This window comes from Cyprinodon variegatus, unplaced genomic scaffold (genome assembly GCF_000732505.1).
Source record: "Cyprinodon variegatus isolate N-32 unplaced genomic scaffold, C_variegatus-1.0 Scaffold630, whole genome shotgun sequence".
Lineage (NCBI taxonomy): Eukaryota > Metazoa > Chordata > Actinopteri > Cyprinodontiformes > Cyprinodontidae > Cyprinodon > Cyprinodon variegatus.
Window position 1 is genome coordinate 394,944 of NW_015151083.1, and position 22,017 is coordinate 416,960.

The following is a 22,017-nucleotide window of genomic DNA, read 5'->3' on the forward strand; positions in this document are numbered from 1 at the left end:
TATCCCTGACTTATTGTGTGTTTCTTCATCATCATGAAGCCCTTTTGTCCATTACTGTTCTCCAACAGAACTTATAGCTTCAAAGAAAAGCAATTTTTATTAAAAAAATGTTTTAATTACAAGCAGATAAGGTCTCTTTTTGAAGGCGATTTGGATTTCCTTTAAGCGATAGATAAAACTGTGTAGAATACACACACACACACACAAAAAAAAACTAAATTAAAACAATTAGATTTTTAATTCTCATCTGCAGATCTTCCAACAGCTTAGAGCTCGGAGCTTCTCTACCAGCTCTAAACTAAAAGAACAAAACATCTTTAATAGAAAGAAACAAAGTCCAATGGTTTTGGTTTTGTTTCTACACCTTTATGGATCAAATCCTTTATCTTTCAAAATGCACAATTTTGTTGTTTTATCACATTAAATCCCTATAAAGTTAATTTCTGATATTTGTAATGATATAAAGGGTTCATATTATATGGATGTAAATGCAGCAAGGCAGCACAGAGCAGATGAGTGTCAAAGGAGAGGGTGTGGCAGAGCCAAGAGGAAGATGCCCCAAAAACTGGATCCGAATGAACAGAGGGGTGATGGGTTGCCATCAAACCAGTAACGCCTCCCAGCTCCCCTCACCCTCTCCCTCTCCCTCTTCACCCCTTTCATCTAACACCTCTCCCTCTTCACCTTCTCCAAATCATCAACACTTCAAGGGTGCCGTGCTTTGAACGGTCCTCATGAATAGAGATGAGGGAAGAGCAAAAATCACTTTCCGACTTCGATGACTGCAGAACACTTCAACATGAGGAGGATGAAATAATAGGAAGCAGCTGATGTGCGGATAGCGTCCTCATTGTTAAGCAACTAAAAATATACCACGGCTCACTCTTAACGTTTGTTTATAATCAAATAGACATTTACCTCACTGTTTCCCTAAATTATAGTGAACCTTAAATTATTTTGTGATCTAAAAATATACCAAAACTCAAAATAATCATCAAAGCAACACTTGTACTGAAGCTATTTTTCTCTTCCTTCTCATAAACATAAGAAAATTGCAGACAGCTCAGTGGATTAAAGAATATCAAACACATATATCAACTGGACTGTTTTAGATTTTGCTTTTACATAATTCTGAACAATATATAACTAAACAGTTTTACACTTTAAAGTGAGGAAAAAACAAAACAACAATAACTACTTAAAAGGCTGCTGCAGAGCTCCTTCAGTGGCATCCTGAATGCACCAAACAGCGTCATCGCTGATCCTTCCTCCCATCAGCTGTTAGACTTATAGCCACCACTGATCCAACCAGTTATAAACAGCCTGTTTTTGTTTAGAATGTGTCCTAAAATCGCCCTAACCATTCACTATCCGATAACTATAAAACCTGCAAAGTTTTTCCTCTTTCTTATGTAGCCATAAAGCTTTATTATTTTACTTGAGATGAGCTGATTTCTATTCAAAACACCTGCAATGAGTAACAACTGTTCAATTTAAGTGAGCAAATCTTTTGCAATCTGTCATGATGTCTCCTGCATCTGCAACAATTGCTCTTTCATAATTCCAAGGTTAGGGACGCTGTGAAGCAACGAGCTGAGAGAAACAAGAACCAACATGAATGCAGCCTTCTACTTGTGTCCCAGTGCTGTCATCTGAGGTATGTGTGAGCTCAGCAACCACAGGGATTTAGAGGTGAGGGAAACTTTTGCAGAACTTACCAGAGTCGTAGCTTGGAGGTTTCATGTCGCCCTGATTTAGCTCTGTCCCGTATTTCAACTTGTGGTATTTTGCCCTGAAAGAAAAAAAGGAACAAGTAGAAGTTTAAAAAAAGCCAAAAATAGGAAACCACCTCAAAGGACACTTAAAACTTTTTACAAATGATGTCTGCATAACCTCATCCCACATAGAACGTCTCTGGGTTGGAAGAGGATTTATTCTTATTAGACTAAAGCATCTTAATAAAATACATTTTGTAAATTATATAGTAAAAATGCCCCTGTGTTAAAATCATTTCAGTGATTTCGTTTTAACTCCTACAGAAAGCCAAAAATGCACATCATTTAAAAGAAAATATGATTAATAATCCAGGATTTTAACACCTTTTTTTTTACATTAACAGTTTTCACAGTAATCCCGTTTTTAAAGCAGACATATAAAAAGGTCCATCAAAAATTTACTGCAGCTTTTAAAGATCAGGAAATCAAAATAACGTTTTCAAAACTGAATGCATGGATGGATTATCAAGTTGAAATGTTTTTTTAATTTTTTTTTTAATTAAATTTTCCATATGAATATACAAAAATGAAAAGTTGAAATGTTTTAACTGTGATTTATTATGCGTGTGTGATAAAGGCATACAAAAAAAAATTTGATTGATTTTGATAAACTGATTATTAAAATAATCTGCAGTTAACTTAGTCATCAAATAATTGTTAACTGGTTATACAGAGTAAAATATCCAAGTTGCTGAAAGAACAATCCCAATTTTGTACAAAAATATCTTTACCTTCAGCATTTAATTCAATTCAGTTTATTTATATAGCGCCAATTCCCAACACCTGTCATCACAAGGCACTTTACAATTAAACCAGATCATACAGTCAAATTTAAGATTTCATTTTAGATGAAAAACTTTTGTCTATATATAGTAAATATGCTCATATATTTTTATGTGTGGGTGTTTGTTTTCCAAGGTGTCAGAGATAAATCTCCATCTCAAAGGGTGGAAAAGTTAGAAGGAAATGGATGAATTAAGAGACGGATTGTCAGAACTTTTAAACAGAGGGACAGGTAATACAAATCTGTAAAATACAAACATTCATCTGCATTCAGTTTTGTTACATAAAACACATACTGAATAATAGGGCTGGGTAAAAAAAAACGATTTAATGGATTTTGAATCGATTCCTTTACATTTTTGCAAAATCCATGTGTAGGGAATGAGATCGATTAGTTTTATAGTGACGTGAGTGATGTTCATATTCAAATGAGCAAGAAAGCCAGACAGCTGCAAATATAGCCGATAGGTTGACTGAAGACATTAACAAATGGGGGCTTCACTTTTTCCCTTTTCACAAACAAGTTTGCACTTTTGAGACAGTTTTGTTCACATCTCAAGTTTAAACTGATTTACAAGTTTTCACTTTGTGTTTAATATGACAGGAAAAAATAAAATACATGAGTGTTTTGAAACGCAGTTAAATTCCCATCATTGTTGTAAAAACAGATCAAAGCGAAATTGATAGATTTAGAACTGCATGAATCAAAATCGAATCGATTCAGGACTTTGGCGAAAATACCCAGCCCTACTGCATAATAATTTTTCTTAAAACAAGTTAAAAAATCCCAAAATGTTGATTTTAAGCATTTTGACATCCAATATATTTTAAATGGGTGAATTACTGTACCAAACATATTTTCTAATATAATTCCCGTGACTATGATGCAGCTTGACAAACTAAACTATATCATATTATCATCAGGATGTGTAACGTTTCCCCAGCTGAGGTCGGCAGACAATAAAGAGGAAACAAAATTTCAGCTTAGCTGCCCTCCGTCCAGCACTAGAGGAGGTGACCCCATTAAAATGAAATTCATTTCAAACAGGGCACATGCCACATTCAGAGACACCACATCTCTGAAATTGCTTTCAAGACACCCTCAGAGATGTGACCTGTTCCCTAGCAACCAGGAGACATGGTAGTATTTCTGGGTTAAGGGTTCCTCCTGAGGGATGGCCTGCAGTGATCTCACTGAGGCAAAGTAGATAAAAATAGGCTGTTAACAGTCAGAGGATGAACAACCCATGACGATGTTCCTCACGGAGAAACATTAACTAATGCTGGAGCTGGAGGGGAGGGGGATGACGAGGCACGAAAAAGCCATTTTAAAACTGCGCTGACACAGCTGTGTTAAGGCTTTTATTCACTTAATCTCCCTGCTGCAAGTTCCTGAAAAACACCCGAAGCAAGGAGTGTGATTTACTCCCTACTCCTAGTGTGGAGTACGACGCTGCCTTATCTTACACAACTGACTAGGGCCTGCGTCAGAACCGTCTGCATTCGCAGAATTCCTCCCGATGGATGTCATTTACAGGATCAGTCCTTTAACATCAACCACAAACAAGTTGAGAACATCCTGTGGGGCTGATCAGCCAGGGAGTGGCTGTCCTGAGAAGAAAAACCCGGCCTTAGTTCACACCTATTCACAAGAAAAGGCGTGACGAATGAACTCAGCCTGAATTATGTAAATAATAACAAGTGAGGAGCTGAACATGAAGTCAGCTGCTGCCTGACACGTGGATCATCTGGGGAAGCCCCCCCCCCAGAAACCTTTCATGTCTCATTTGGGTTGTTGACTTTCTGTCGGGTGTGTCGGAGAGATCATTCTGACTGGCTGTCTTGTAACTTTGTAAATAAATCAGCTTGTAGAACCTGCACTTCACCGTGTCTGTAAAACATAATAAATGAACAAACCACCAGGTATAGTTGAACCCAAAATAAGTCACACCCCTGGGAGAGATTCAGCCTCAATCTTAGTATCTATCACCCCATTTACACTACCCTTGAAAAACCGTGCAGAGACCGGTCCGAGCTCAGTAACTCAGATAACTTATCGTGTGTAAATGCAAAGCAAACTGAACTGAACTGAGCTAGACACAACCGAACCGAGCTAACTGCAGACTAGTTCCAGAGGTGGGCTCGGCTCGGTTTTTCCCTGGCTCGGTTCTCTGATAACAAGAGTGCATGAGCAGAACACCTCATCTCCGCCTGGCTGCACATCGCGATTCACACTCCATTCCAGTAGTTGGCGGTAATGCCCCTCCGGAAACAGAAGAAGAACAACTTCTTCTTTTTAACTATAAACAACAATCGAAATCTTCTCCACGCAAGATTTTAAATAATAACACCGAAGTACAGCTATAATAATCAAGCATAACTTTCTATATGTGACGGGCGCCGCCATTTTGATTTGCTTGATTCCCTCCTTTAATACTGGCTGTAATACCGCAGATCGTCACTAGGAGGCGAGCAGTCGAGGAACCGAGATAGCGTGATGTGTATGCGGTCGTCAGAACCGAGCTTGGCCTGGTTAACTGATTCGAGCTCGGACCGGTCTTGGCATGGATCGGTTTTTCAAGGCTAGTGTAAATGGGGTATATGGAAAGAGCTAAAGATAAGGGTGATGGCACAGAGGCCTTCTAACCTTAAGGAGGTTATCTGAGCAGTGAAAAAAAAGTGAAATTTCAGATTTATACATGTAAAAATACCAGGATATGAATTATTTGCTGTAATGCCACTTAAAATATTTTTTAGTTATTGAGAAAAAAAATTGTTTCTGCACACTGCCTGCCAGCTGAATGAAGAAGGCCAGGCCTGTAACTAACAATTCTTTTGAAAATCAATTAATCTGTTGATTATTTTTTTATTTCATCAATTAATAATCAGATTATGAAATTAAACCAGGTGAAACTTTTCCACTATCACTAGCTCTGGATTGAGCATAATGACAGAAGAAAAATTAAATGCAAAATGTTCTGGGTAGAGAAAATTGACAGACAATTTTATTATTATTTTTTTTTTTTTATCTTAAATGGAAATGTTTATATATAGTTAACGATTAATTGATTAATAAATTACTTGAAGATTATTTCAATAATCAATTAATTTGATTAATTGTTTCAGCCTTAAAGAAGGCTCCGACAAATCTGTGTTGCTTTTAAGGCGGAATAAATCTGCTGTTGGGGAAAAAGGAAAGCAAAGGAACGGACAGTCAGAGATGACGTTTTAAGCCAATGTTGTTCGGCGTAGTATAAATAGGATATCTGTTGTTTAGCTATTGCTGCATATACTCATGCAGGCAACTTGATTTAACTAAAAATCTAACAAAAAACATCAAATAATGTGCTGGTGGAGATTCTCAGTCATTCAGGTCATAGTCAGTCCAAAAAAGTTTTAAAAAAAACAATCCACTGGACTATGTTTTCCAAGTTGAAGACATTTCGCTTACCATCCATGAAGCTTTTTAAATAAAATAAAAAATAATCACAATTTTTTGAATTAAAGTTGGATGGGAAGCGAAACGTCTTCAACTTGGAAAACAAAGACCAGTGGATTATTTTTTCTAATGCGCATCAAATACCTTTTTTTGTACACAAGTTAACCAATTCAAAAAGTGTTTTTTTTTTTTTTCACATTAATGCATTTATTAAAATGCTAAATATTTAACCTGCTAAAGGTTAATTAACATTAGTGGATTATTGTTAGCTGACTTGATGCCAGGCTGATGGATAATTGAAACACTTTCAGAAATCTGACCTCTAATAATGTTTCATTCCAGGTTTTTCTTGTTGCCTACTCGGTAATTCAATTTTAATTAAACTAAATTAAAAAACGGTTGGGTTGTTATTAAAATATAAAAAGGAAAACTCTGCTTAGACCCATTTATTGAATAGAAACAAAAAAAAAAGTGATTGTTTAATGAGCAATTTTGAATTAAAAGTTGTAGCTGTCCAATGAGGAAATAACAGCAGCTACACAGAGCAGGAAGGAACAGGAAAGGATGAAATACCTTAAGTCAGAAATATATCCTTACTCTAGTAAGGATGGACTAAGAGTTATGGTCTCAGGTCATAGGGAAGCTGATTCGTTGACCAACGACCTGGCATCCCCTTACAGATTTATTTGAGACAGCAAGTTATTTAAACACCGCAGCTGAAGCAGACCAGCTCAGATACTCAATGGTTCTTGGACGACCCGAGGCGCTCACCTTTCTTGCTTCAGCGCGTACTCCAGCATTTTAATCCTCCGGACGAGGTCCTTCTTTAAGTTCTCCTGGCCTTTCCTCTCCCCCTGCAGGAAGGCGATCTGGGCCTGAAAACCACAAAATAACAGCTTAAAATAAAACACTAAAACATTTCATCTGGATATTTCCTAATAATAGAAGCAACGTTTCCACACAAAGCTTTTATTACAAAGGAAACCTTCATCAGGGAACATTTGAATACACCCTCTTATGTCAAGATTGAAATAGCATGGTTTAAGATTAAGAAAAAAAAAAAGTGTGGCATGATGGGAAAATAAAAAGCCCAACAGTACTATTCTATTTAAATCCACCCTCCTCACACTCTCCCACACACCGGTCGTCCCTCTCCCTCCTCACACCGCGGCCTCTCTTCAGTAACAGGCAGCAGCTGTCAGTCTGAGTCAACATTACATGACATTACATTGCTGGGTACCACACACACTGACACCTTTAAGCATGGGGGGGGGAGCACTTTGCACAAGCTGAAGCAGTTTTAAGGTTTTCATGGCTGCAAACAGGAAAAAAAATAAAACATTATTTTAGGGATGCACGATATTGGGATTTTGGCCGATATCCGATATGCCGATATTTTAAAACTCATGTAGCCGATAACCGATATNGGGGGGGGGGCTACCAAAGAGGCCACAGCTATTAGGATCCACTATGCACACATGTCTACACATCCCAGATCACGTCCTCACAGCATTAATAAGTTGCTGGGTACCACACACACTGACACCTTTAAGCATGGGGGGGGGAGCACTTTGCACAAGCTATAGCAGTTCTAAGGTTTTCATGGCTGCAAACAGAAAATATCCTCATATGCATCTAAGTTACAATGATCTTTTCCTACTTCCTAGCATCATTTGATGCATGTGTCAAAAGAAAGTTGCCTGAATCGATGCAGTTTTTTGCAAAAATACTGTATTTTGTCACGTTACAACCCCTAAGCCTCACTGTATTTTACCTATAATCCAACTTTATGCTGATTCTTTTGGACAAAAAACACCAAGCAGCTAATTTTAACTGCTAGCTCTCACTTTAGTACTGAACAGCAGATGGGGCAAATATGGAGGTTGAAGAAGTGGTAGGTCTTAAAACAATGGACCAAGCTTTGAATAACTGGTCACTCCAGAAGAATATGCCCCTACTGCAATCCAACCAAGGTGTGGCTGTCCCAATAAACTAGCCGACTGAGTTTGGGGAGCCTTAATCAAAGCAGCAAAGGGGTCCATGGTAACTGGAGGAGCTGCTGAGGTCCACAGCTCTGGTGGCAGGACTTAAGACAGCCATCAGTTGCTACTTACCATGGCGGTAATCTAAGGCAGCGGCCAAGAGCAGCTCCTCTAGACAATTTCACAAAATATGCCACTTAAAACGATACAAACTAGACATCAGATCTATAATCGCCGACACCTGCTGGAGCTCCGGTCACAAAATGATTTAAATACTGACATTTTTGACCGTTTTAAAAAGCTGCGGAGGGCTATGGACGGATGTCAACAAAACAACAGCGGAAAATAACGGACGAAGGAAGAGAAGCACGAGATGGAGAAATGGAGGCTGCAGAGAGGGGCTAATTGCGAAGCTAAAGAGAGAGATCCCCAACGTCCGCTCGTTGGAAAACATATGGATAATTTCCGACTGGAACTGCTGCGCCATCATTCTGACGGGGTCTCTGTGTGAATGGAGGCTCCTCTGAGACAGTTCCCAGGCAATCTTCGACATCTAGAGGGGAAGCAGAGCCCTCTGCAGGTGAAAATGAGGAAAGTGCTCTAGATGCTTCTCTTTCAAATGATGAAACATCCCCAGCCAGCTCCGCCCGGCTCCCTTCGGCTTCCACACCTTCTCCAGCATCGTCTGTCGCTGCTAAACCTGCCGATGGAACCACTGCTGCTTCAGCCATGTCAGCCTCTTCAACCCAGGGGGCTACCACCCTTACAGCATCGTCATCATCTTCCTCTTCCTCCCTTGAGCCAGGAGAAGCGAGTGCTTCAGGAGCTGGAGGCAGTAGTAGCAGCTCAACAACAACTGCTGCTGCTTACCTTATCAAGGCTTCACTTTAAAAAAATTTATAATTTAGAGAGCTGTTCTTAACGAAATTTCTTTTTGTTTCCACTTGTGTATACCAAATGACAAAATAAATCTGTCTAAGTCTAATTCTAATCCGGTCTTCAGAGAAGATAGGTGTTTTGTTTTTTTTGTCCTTGAGAAAAAATGCATCTAATGTTTGCAAACACCTTGAAGTAAACTCAAAGCTGCGAAATACTTTAGCCAGGTCTTCATGCTACTGGTGTAAAAAAAACTAAACTAAACATCACCTCAGAAATAATGGTGGTGGTGTTAGTATTATGCTGTGGAGATTCTTTCCTTTCACAGGATTTGATAGAAGGCTGGGTGCTAAAATAGGGCAACACTAAAGAAAAAACCTGTTAGAGGCTGCAGAACACTAGATGCAGAGATGGAACCAGGGAAAAAAAACAAAAAAAAAACAGACAGCCAGAGCTACAGTAATGCTCTAATAGTTTAGCTCAGGAGTGCTCAAAGTCAATCCTTAAGGACCGGTTTCAGCCATTTCTCTGCAGCTGAATCAAATCAATGCCTCATTAGCAGGGCTTCTGCAGAACGTGATAGCATGCTGAGAAAGTACTGAGCTCATTTTTATCAGCAGAGTTGGAGAAAACATCACAGCTGGACAGCAGGATCACAGCTAGTTCAGATGTTAGAATGGTCTATTTTAAATCAAGACTTCAGTTCATTTAAGACTGTGGTAGAACTTTGCACATGCTCCCAATCTAACTGGGGTTAACTAGAGCTACTCAGCAGAACGGAATGGGACATTTCCATCATCAGATGACGTATGCTGGTGAAGATCCTCTGTCATCCAGGTCATAGTCTTTCCAAAAAAGTAGAAAAAAAAAAACATCCACTGGTTTCCATGTTTGAAGATGTCTCGCTTCCCACCCAGGTAGCCTTTTCAATTCAAAACGTCAAAAATATTGTTGAGTTCAAGGCCTTATAGAGTGAACCAGAAACAAAGCCTTGTTTTGGCTTAGCAAATATGAAAAATAAACAAGATGAATGGGTTCGTTTAGGTTCTTTTTTAGCCTGCTATACATCTATACTGGTCTATAGATGAGCTGGTTATCAGATGAGCAAAGCTGCTAAAGACAAACCTTAACATGTCAAGGGATGTTACTGGAGAGAAGGATGCTTCAACACAGCTTTGACTCAGGGAAGAGATTTTTATTTGCAAATTAAGATTTAAAAAAAAAAAAGAAATTGCCATCTCACATTTATGCATGGACTTTGCTATGCTGTACAATTAAGATGGTTAAGGTTTGAGGTCATAAAGTGAAAAAATATGAAAATTCTTAAAGTCTATGACTACTATTGGAGGAACAAAAGCATCATTCAACAGACAAAAATCATCAGGCATTATCAGGCCAAAAAGCTGCCAAAGAACAAAGAGGAGAAGCAAGCTGTTCCACTTCTTCACTCCCTCTTAAATCACTCCTTTAAAATCCATCACCAACGAGCACAATTAGCCAGACCTCAGTGTAATGTCAAAACAAATATCAAACTTTGTCTCCAGAGAGAGAATAAACAGAGTCATTTCCTTCACTGCTTTATAATACAGAAGGTGCAAGCTTGAGTAGGCTGGGTCAGTCTTTTAGAGCAAATCACAAGTAACAGCAGTTACTGCCTGCAGAAATGAGTCATGGCAGCTCAGTCTGGCTCGTATGAATATGGGCATCTTCATAACGCCTGCACAGGACTGCCCTAAAAACAACCTCCGTCAAACTCTTTCAGCTCAGCAAGGATGAACATAACTGCTGGTACTCGGTTTGACAGGGTAAACAGTGGAGTATGTCACTGGAACCGAGCGCATGCTGAGAGACAGCAAGGAAAAATTCATCCATTTCCATAGAAAGGTGGATCAGCGCAGTTTTCAGCACTCCACCCACTGCAATGCCACAGTCTGAAGCTGATTCAATCTAGTCTAAAAGGATCTACCCTTAGCTGGATCTATGCTAATGTAGTTGGAAACTGCAGCGTTAAAAACCTTATATAACATCTGTGGTTCAACAACAAGGATGGCTTAGAGTTGAGAAAACTATAAAAGGATTTAAATTAAAGAATGAAAAAACTGGGAGAGGCATCGTGTTTACTATATTACGGTAGTTCAACTGGTTTATTAGGTGGAAAACAAAGTCAGGAGAAGCTTACCTGAAGTTAGAAATTATGCGAAAAGAGATGTTTTGCTTTACCAAAAAAGGCAATAGGGAAATAGTTCTCATGGAAAATAATCACTGTTTTTATTGGACCTTGAGCGCGTGTCTCTGTAAATAACTCACTTTGGTTAAAGACGCTGGAATCCACCCATCAGAGAGGAGCACAGCTTCTGGTAGCTGGGACTGTATAACAGCTAAGTGGATCTTTATGATAATCCTTGGGTTATTCCTTTTTTTGTTTCTTACACAAAACAGGATGTTTATTAAAGTTTTTCCAGTGCTTTCCTCGGTTTATATGAGATGCAACTCAAATATAAAAAAAAGTCAGTTCAAATATATTAAATCCCTCAAGCTCCTAAGGTTTCCAAGTATGGGTCACACTGCATGCATATCAATATATTCCTATTTTCCTTCTGCAAATTCTGATTTTCTATTCTGAACTGAATGCAGAATAATTTTAACCAACTTAAAAAAAACTAAAATGTCTTGAATGTTCTGACTTTGCTCCCACATAACTTGGATACTTTTTGCATTAAGTGGTCACTTTTCTATTTGCTGTATGAAAATATTTTCCTATGCCTCAAATAATGGCTTGAAGAAATCAACAATAATATCACCTAATTTTGTCTTCATGTTACCCTCAAGGAGTTTCAGCATCTCGGTCACAAACTCAGTAGATCAGATGTGGAGATCAAGATCCAACTTGTCTAACATATTACTAACAGATAGTTGGAGCATGATCGCATGGAAATTAAAATACTGCACCATAGCAGCCATCATTAATAGTACACATAGCGTCCCACCAAAGGTTGATATAGAGAAGCTCTACATCAAATCTGAACTGTCAAACCTTCTGACACAGCAAGTTTCTGCCACTTTAGTTTATACTACACGTGGCAGAATGTTATGTGCCCTCGTTTTAAGTCATTTTACCAAGAAATAGGCGTGACCAGAGTTTTTCCTCATTCTTAGCCGTCACTCTAACCAGGGCGTCGCCCTAGTGAGAGTGAAATTAAAATTAAGCTGGAGCTGGATGGCAATCAAACAAAAACTATTAAATCCTGCAGTACAACTTCTTATTAAATCGGAGTTTTCCTTTCTATTTCACTGAGGTATTTCCACTCAGGGTTGCGCAGTGAAAGTCTTATCTCCTCCTGGGAGAGCACTGTACTTGTGTGCTACGTCATCATGAACCCATGGATGAAAACATTTGAGGCAAACATAGGGTGCGTTCGATTTTTGAGGCTGCATCCTCCAAAGATACGGTCTACCTGGACCGGGTCCTTCAAGGTCTGTGAAAATAAGGAGGCCATAAAAGTTTGGCTATGGATTCAAACAGGTCCAGTCTTCTCCAGCTTTCACCGCCGGTATGCCCTGTCGCCTAGCAACTTTACAGTTGACACTCAAACCAGGCAAAGAATGAATGCCAAACTTCTCACTACTGTTATGGGTGCTAATAACATTTTCGAAGAGCTTCAGCGGCAGTACCGTCATCATGAGTATCAGATTTATAGTCCCTACACTGCAGATATCATGGAATCTGTCCTTAAATGTCAGCCAAACCTATTTACATAGGGACAGATAAAACCCTTCAATAAACTAAATATTATCCGCAACATATCTGACTCAATAACCATTTTAAAAGAGACAGACAGAAGTCCGACAGAACTTTTTAAATACTTGTATTATAATAAACTGCACTTACAATAATCACTACTGTTCCGCGTCAATTACCTTTTTCCTCTGAACATGGAGCAGCCAGCTTGCTTGGATTCGCAATGAACCGCGGGATATCCAAGGCTACGTAGGATACACCGGACCTGTCCTTTAAAATACGCAAAAAGGAGGCAGCATTTTTTCGGCCGCACAACGAGGAATCTTCCAATCTGAACAGGCCTCGGCGCCGTGCTATGACGTAATCAGCGGAGGAATCTGGCCTGAATTCAAACTCAGCAATAGAGCATCAGAAATCCAGGAAGTCGTTTTCAAAGCTACCAAACGACTTAGCCTAAAGCTCGCACTAAGCTATCTCCGCCATTGTTTGCATAGAGAACCTTTGCTACAGTCAAAATAAACTAAAATATGTGAGGATGGTGATGTCAACTAGGGTTTGCCTAATTTCAAATTGGAAAAAAAAAACTTTATAGACTAGATTGTTGTTTTAATTTAGATAATAATGCATTTGCAATGATGGTCCTAACAAGCAGACCATCCACTTCCTCGTCCACATGAAGCGCTGGCCCCAGGAGCCCCTTGGCGTGCTGCCGTGCAAGAGATAAGAGAAGAAGAGTGCGGCTCTGTGAGTCCCTGGCTCGGCATCTCGCTTCTATCAAACATTAACCCCAGGAAGAATGCAATGAGTCAACTCTGGCCATAAAGAGACACAGGAAGCGTTTAATTCCCGGCCTCACACTGACTGCATTATAGCCCTGCTGGATAAGGGCCCCTCAGTCTGTCTGATGGAGAGATGGTGCCTCCATCCAGCGCTACTCTGGGCCTTTCAGAGGGAGGGAGAGGAGGCAGAAGAGACAGCTTTAATGCACAGTGGAAAATCAACTACAAGCTATGTGTGGATTCTAATCAATGCTTTTTAATTTGACAAACTTCTCTATTAACCTTCAGTAAATAAGAGGATGATTAAAGGAAAGAGAAAAAATGAGATGCAGTGATTTATTCTACATTTAATGCTACTGAACAAAAAAGACGACGCAGAACAAAAGACAACTTTTATAGTCGGACATCTTGAACACCAGATATATCCTGGATCATCTACCAATCTGCTCAGACACAATGAGTCCATTTAATCCGGATCCAGAGCAAACTGAAAAACCCCCTGCTTCCTTCATTTGGAAAAGAAACACTGTGGACACTTTCACAACTGTGGGACTTCCACATAAACAAAGTGGTCACACAGGCTGGCCCCATTGGCCACAGACCGGGAGCAGGAAAGAGGGGTGTTGGTGTAAAATCCCATATTTACAATGCAAACGAACTGCAGTGCAGTTAGCAGCTCTTTACACGAAGCAATACGATGACCGACCTGTTAAGCAGCCAAGTGCATTCCACACATGCCTTTACACTAGTAGCAACAGACGGAGAAACGCTGCAGAACAAGGCGAGGCAGGACAGAGGTGCTGGGGTCTTTTCTCCAGTAACTTAAAAATATCCACAGCTGAGGAACAAATCCCTCTTTACTGCTCCCATGCTCAGACGATGCAAACTTACAGGTAATGGGTCAATTGCTGTTGCACCTATTTTTCTAACAACATATTAAAGATCAATCATCACTGCTATTTTAACATGTTAAATACTGCAAAGGACTGCTTGGATGCCATACTTGTTAGGTTTTTACATTCAGGTTCATTTAATCCAATTCCACCTAAAAAATCCTTAATTAATGCCATATAAGAGGAAAGATCACCTGTAGAGGTCTATCTAACAGTTTCCCATAACAACTGTGATCAAAACTAGGTTTATTTCAGGGCTGCAACTAATGATTAATTTACAAATCAAATCTGTCGATTATTTTTTCGATCAGTCGATTAAAAATGGATAACAAAAGGACATTTTTTTTTACAAAATTAAACCAGGTAAAACTGAAAAAAATCCACTTGAGGAGTTCTGGATAGAGCATACTGACAGACGAAAAAAAGCTTTTTCATCTTAAATTCAAAATGTTTCTTCATATTTTTTTTTTTTTTAACAATTTTGGTATAATTGCAGCTCCAGAGTTGGTTGATCTGGCACCTACATGTAAAGGCATGTTTTACAGTCTCTATACTCCAGTTAACGATTAATTGATTACTAAATTAGTTAACGATTATTTCAATAATTGATTAATGACAATTAATCCGACTTTTGTGGCGGACCACTAGGGGGCTCCACTCTCACTCAGTGGAGAGGTTGTAGTTATGTTTGTTCGGATTTGTATATATATATATATATATATATATGGGTTTTCTGTACAGTTGCTCTCAGTTGGAGTAGAGTAAAGAACTGTTTAAACCTGCCTGCTTTGTGTCGTCACCTTCACTCCTCCACACTATTTTTTTTAGCATTAGTTTATTTAGTTACATTCAAAACTGCAAAGTTCCGCCATTGCTATACTTTCTTTAAATAACAGCGAACACCTTTGCTAATGCTGTAAATGCATGATATACATCCATATTTGAGTCAGGGCTTTAGTGGTCGCCATCGTCCTCCAATTATTTCTGGTCTTCTTCATCTTTTTACATGGCAGTACGTTCCGGCTGCAGATCACGTGACTTGTGTGATGCGGAAAAAAAAGTGTTTCCATTGCACCTCTTTGAAATATAATTCTAATATGACCAAAAAAAAAAAAAAAAAAGCATTTCATCAAAGCAACTTTTAATTAAAAACTTTAAAGGGCAGATTATATACTTCTGCAACCGCACACATCAAATGTCGCTTGGGTCTGGTCGCGAACCAGTTTTGCTGGTATGCTTCTGCACCGCCAGTCTGGAATTTCTAGGGACGCACAGCAGTTTCCTGCCAAAGCACAAGAGGGAGCCTATTCGAGAACTCGCGAGAAATTCGACAGATTGTACTTCCGAACCTCCTCGATTTTCTGTCCATTGTAGTTGTTCCTTGGTTTTTAAAAATGGCGCGCCCCGGCACCAAATCGAGAAGGACGACCACACAGACAGCCGGAATCTACCAATGACCAATCACAGCTGCTTTTTGTCTGCACACTTCCGCTTGAGGTCTGGGTGGGTTTGCGACTGTCTGATTTAGTGCGCAACAACGGCTGCAGAACGTCTGCGCGGGGGGCGTGGTCGAGCACAGAGACAGAGGCTAGGCCGCGATTGTTTTAATTTGCATGGTTTCCATTTAGGGAATTTATTTTGGTACTTAGCAATTGGATGGTTAATGGAAAGACACCCATTGATGGTCTGATGAAGAAAATTGGTTGCTCATCATTTAATGAAGAATCCATCTTTGGACAATCTTCCCTAGCCTTCTCTAGAACAGTAGCTTTCTTTATTAGCCTGTGGAGCTATTATGAGACACCGGATACTGCTTTGAAGATTTTAAAAACTGCTTTACAAAAAAAGAAAAAAAAAAGGTAAATTATTGTATTCATTACACAAAAGGTTTTGTTGGAAACATTAATATTGAGTCACTTTATTCCAGATTACAGCGTGAGAAGCCTTCAACAGCTGGAAATCGATCTACACCAGTGATTGCTTTCAGAGAGGCAGGCTGGTAAAGTGAGCTCCTCTCACTGGGATGTTGATTCCTTCTCAGAACACTGTGAAAAACAATCTTAGAAAGCCAGAAACAGCCCAGAACGACTTCTTTCTGCAGATTTCCACTCATCCAGCCATGAGTTGCTTTTATTGCTTTTTTTTTTTAAATAACTTAGCTCATTTTAAACCTGACAGCAGTGCCTCACCGAGAGTGCAAGTAAAGGCATGATGTAGGATGTTCAGGACAACAACAACAATTATGCAAGACATAAGGAACGTGCAGGCAGGGCAAAAAGCTTCAGCATTGGCTGTTTCTCTGCAGGACTGATTAAGTTTTATTCAAGCTTTTATTCAAGATTTTTTTCTAAAATAGTCCAAAATATTTATACTCAGAGAAAGACGATCGTCAAGCCTCCTTTGGCTCGATTACTTTCATGCTGATTTTGCAGTTTCTACTTTAGTCAGGTAATAACATGCTGCTGTCATTTTGCACATCTCTGATGTCGCCTCTTATTTTAAATATCGATTACTCTAAGCATATTCATAGATATCCTTGCATATTTATATTAAAACACTTTACAGTACTATATTTTATCTATCTTTTAACTCTTTACTATTATGTTATTCTTATGCACTCTTCTAAGGTCCACATTTGTGTGACAATTTTTTCTATAATCTTTTTGTTGCTGTAAACACCATAGTTTCCCCATTGTGGGACTATAAAGGAATTTACTATTCTTTAAATTAAGACATCAGTGTGTATTATCAAATCTGACACAACCTTAACTCTTTCATACCAAGAAATGCATCGATCCCCAAACTGATGCTGCATTTAAAAAGCTTGTTGAAAACTGGACGTGGAGCAGTCATCTTAAAAAATAAAATACAAACTATTGGCATCTTCACAGAAACTTTTCACAATTTTGAATCTTCTCATCCAAGACTGCAAAGTACAGTTTTCCTCCAAACATTGCTAGAAAACGTGACATATAAAATGAATCGGAGATGGCTGCTTGAGTTTCTGAGTGCCTCGGATTGTGGCTCACATTTATTGTAAAATGGGAGGAGGCAGGCGACTCTGTGGCACGCCCACGTAACCAGATGAAGGCTGTTAAGTGTGAATGGAGGAAGGAGAAAGGCTTTAATGAGCTGACAGAGAGGCATCTCAGCAGTGAAGAGAAAAAAAAGGGCTCTGGTGTCGGTTCTGATGCAAAAAGCTCAGAGGAAGATGCTTTAGTTAGCAACACGGCTCCCAGAGGACTGTCAAACAAGTAAACATGGTCCCTTTTTTAAAACTACTCACTATGGAGTATTTTAGATCTGATTAAGTATCTCCTTTTCTGAGGATGAGGATATAGTGACAAACCAGTACTTCCACCATGCTATTTTTAGTGAGGAAACTAGAGCCTTTTTAAGCTTTACCAGGCAGTAGGTGAGCAAAAATAAACTGCGGCATGGGGGGGTGGACGTGGTAGCAACTCAGGAATGATGGAGATGTGTGAGTCTCTGCATGGTTTGATCCTATCTGGAAAAGGTAAATACGATTACAACAGTAACGCTGCAGCTTGATGCAGTGCTGAGAGAAGTAAGGCACTCCGAGTCACCTTCAACCTTCTCTTGGTGTCTGATTATTAATACCTCAAGCAAGGAGATACCCCCACAGAGCGAGGGGTTTCCCCGCTGCAAAAAGAGCTGATGAGGTTCACTGGATCAGTGGCCTTCATGGGGTGTAATGTGATCCAGGCTCAAACAAAACATAAATACCTGCTGGCTTTTAGCTAGGAAATCTAGAAAGATTCAACAGTTTTAAATGTTATGGAGTTAAAGGTATACTATGCAACCGGTACTGATTTTCCAGTGAGGCTCCCCCCAGAGGACGAAAGTAAAAGTGCACTGTCGTAAATATGCTAAGCTGTTCTCCTGGTTTCTCCGTCAAGCCAGGCGCAGTTGTTTTGAGCTTAGCAGACAGGCGAACGCAACGAATCACCATGTCTACTGCGGTAAGTGACTATTTTGTTCCAATTTTGGAGTTTGATAACTGCACAAATATCGCCACTGCGCTAGCAACGACCATGCCTTTCACTGGGGGCGTGTAGCAGTTCTCGCCGTTAAAGCAAGACCGACTCTCGCGATGCATGAGACTTCTGAGCCTGTGGGTGCGGGCCGAGGGCTCCTGCAATTGCAAGTACGGTATTTCCCCTACAGACCACCAGGGCGGCCGAGAAAACCTTTGTTCGACCTGAAATGACTCATTTAATCATCCAAAACGTTATGGAACACATTAATTAACTGAAAAATGTTGCATAGTGTGCCTTTAAGACATTTCCAGCAAATCAGACGCTTCCTTTATTTCTTATGTAAAAAAAACAGATATACAGTAAAAGTAACTGCAGTAGCTGCTAAAATAAGATGCTAAAGGTGGTTTAAAATGCGAGTTTCATCATCATTTTGTCTTTTGTCAATAAAATCTCATTTTAGAGTAACCCCTCTCTCCTCAGAGAATATCTTTGCTACTCATAAAAATAATTATGAGGAGGCTAGGAGGTATTATTTTAATTATTTCTTAGAAAAATCCAAAGCATTACAAAACCACGAGAAGCAATGTAACCTTCAAAAATGTCTGATTGCTACATCTTTCTATTGGACGTTAGCAGAGCTGTAGCTGCAGAGGAAGCTTTCTTTTTTATTGTTTTTTCTCCTTTCATCCCCTGAAGGGGCAGAGGAAATGCTAACAGATTTGATTTGAGGCGTCCCTCCTCAGCTGAGCCCACGGTCTGTCAATCTCATCCAGAAATGTAAACCTCTCCCTCTCCGTTAAGTAGGTTAACTTGACTGGGATTAGGCTTTTATACATAACTGTACAGATCTCATTTCTGAAAGCAATCTACGGAGCAATAACTGAATTTTTATCAAAGCAAAAACTTATAATAACTTGGTTAGAATGTAATAAAACATATTCAGCAAGGTTGGTTAGTTTTAGTACTAGAAAAAACCTGCAACCAGAAATAACATTTCTCACCTATAACCAGTGTGTGAACTGATTAAAAAAAGATTACACCCACTGAATTTAATTGTGAATGAGTAACTGAGAAATGGCACAACAGCAGCTTTATTTGCCCTGTCGGCGAAGAGGAGTGGCCCCCGGACCAGTTAACAGGCTGGTTGAGCAACATTTCTACAAGCACCTGGTTTGAGACACATGTTTAGCGGACGGCTGGTTTTTGTCAAAGCAACCGCTTATTTAAAATAATAAAGAAAAAAACTGAGAGGGATGTTTGTTTTGTTTTAAAGGTGCAACCAATGAGTCCAGACTAAAACACAGATGTGGGCATCGGATGCTGCAGCAGGAAGTAGTGAGTTGGCATCTTCTGATATGGAATCCTGTCCAATGCAGCCATTCATTATTCATTACTAAATGTTAATCCACCATATTCTATGTAGACGTACATTATCTGTAAGCATTCCTCAAGGATAGCACAAGGTTACAACCTATAAGGAAGCTTTACAGCCTTCATTGTACCTGCTACACTGTTCTGAGGAACTGCTAAATAAAGATAGGAAACAATGACTAAGACCAATTTCCACTACAGACAAAAGCTGAATCCCTTTTAGGATCAGTTGGAGGGATTATTGTACAATAAATGAGTGAGTCAGACGTTTGAAACGGTCTACAGAAAGTCGATTATGTTTGGGGTTTAGTGCGAACGAAAAAAGGAGAATTCAAAATGAGCGCGCCCCATTTTGCCGCCACAAACAAACTACCCACAAAGCCGCGTAAGCAACCTCGTCGAATCGTACCGCTGCTGCAGCGGCTGCTCTGCCGATAAGCTCATTTCATTACAGCAGACAGGAAGCAGAGTACAGCAGCCAGGATGAAAGTGCTGCAGGAGGCTGAGTCAAAAAACCAGTTAGATCGAGCTATACGTCATCAATCTACCAACAATGCAGTGTCTCCCCTCTCTGCTCCCCGTGGAGCTGCCTGCAGTCAAACTACAAACTACTGCCCAATGTGATCCAGAAAAGACAATCCTTACAACTGGGTCAGAAGTTGAAAGGTACGGTAAGGGGGGGGTAAATGTAATATTGCAACGTAACTGAACCCTGATAAAGTGAATGCTCATGTCCTAAAAAAAGGAGTGATCTAATACTACTGATCTCACACTACAGGGCAGGTTCCATCAGCGGTACCAGAGCTCATTCAGTGGGACTCAGAAGACATGCTGGCACTAATTATCTGCGATGAAAATGAAAGATAATTAACTTTAAAAAGTTCCAACAGGGTAAAAAACTTGTTCTAGCACATTCCTAAGATCCTGATAACCGATATTTTTTTTTTATCTGTATAATTTAATTTGTTTATCTTTTTAAACAATACTTTTTTATTTTTCATAATTCATCTTTGTGTAGTTTTAAGCTTTTTAAGGAGTTTTAAGTTTCAACAAAAATAAAACAGCTCTTAGGATAGGTGGTCAACCACATTCAGGATTCCAGATTTTTCCTTTAAGATACTTTCACCTATTTTTAGTGCTAATTCCACTATAATAGTCAACCTATTATATTCAGTTATGTGTTGAAGTCAAAGCTCCAATAATTTTTTTAAAGAAGCCTTCTTTTTTCAAACTAAAACTTATTTTTTTTTATTTGATAATTTCAATACATTTAAGAAAATTGATTAAAGAGTTTCCTATCTGAACCAGTCTCAAAGAAAAAAAGCATGTCCTTTTTGTTTTCTTTTTTAAGAAGCTATATTTGCCAAACAGTTTCAATAGAATTGTGTGTAAAATAAAACTAAATTAAGGCAATTGCAGCTTATCCAAAAAAAAGTTGCTGTTAAAATGTATTATATTACAGCTGTACTTTAAGATTGACAAAACTCCCTGTTTATTGTTGGCTTAAATGGCAAGCACTGTAGGACAAAATAGCCGTAGATACATTTCAGAGTTAATTGTCACATATAGATGATTTAGAAACATCACACCAACAGTGTTTCCTGAAAAAAAGACTTAACAAGATTAGTCATCCGCAGCTAATATGCTCCGAAACTCTGGACCAAAATCCCAACAAACCTGGGATCTACAAAAATTTTAATTCCTTTAAATCACGACCAAAAAAAAAAAACAAAAAAAAACCTTTAACTACAGCATTTAAACACTTAGTTTCTATCACATCTTCTCAACTTATTAGTTTAAAATTAGCATTTAAATGTTTATGGTGTGTGTTAATATATTTTATGTTTTTGACCTAATGGCATTTCATTGCTGTCCCACCAACTCAAGAGCAGTGTAAGGCGTTTAAGAACAATTTTTCGATCCAAACAAATTTAGACTGCTCCATTGCAAGATGTTTAACATTTAGACTCATCACATCTGGACCAAATTAACCTACAGCAAACAAAGATACTTTAGCAGAGTTTGTTGGTTTGTGCTATTTTATTCTACTTGCAAAAATTGGAATAAAAATCAATTTTGATGCTTTCAAAACTCTGCAGTTTGAACTGAAGTTTGCAACAGTCAGACAAAAACAGGTAGGAACTGGAGCTTCTTGACCCTTCCTGACAATTAGAGGCTTGCCAAAGCGGTAAGCGAAAATGAATGGAACAAAACAAATGTATTCAATGCCACCTGTGCTATACACCTGTTGCTACATAAACTCATATCTGTACCATCAAGCAGCAGACAGTAGTGGTCAAATAGCACAAAGATAACAATCCCAACCATACATCAAATTCATCGTCTTCAAAAAGAAATCACAGTTTCTCATTTGTTCCC

The 22,017-nt window shown here is 39.1% G+C and overlaps 1 protein-coding gene across 1 annotated transcript in view; it reads right to left on the reverse strand.

The window, feature by feature from the left end:
- Positions 1-22,017, reverse strand: part of strn (striatin) — a 43,233-nt gene that overhangs the window by 19,609 nt on the left and 1,607 nt on the right. Inside the window, exons 2-3 of the mRNA XM_015393204.1 lie at positions 6,769-6,872; positions 1,719-1,792 (exon numbers count right to left, since the gene is read on the reverse strand). Coding sequence (XP_015248690.1) covers positions 1,719-1,792; positions 6,769-6,872 — 178 coding nt within the window. The remainder of the gene's footprint in view (positions 1-1,718; positions 1,793-6,768; positions 6,873-22,017) is intronic.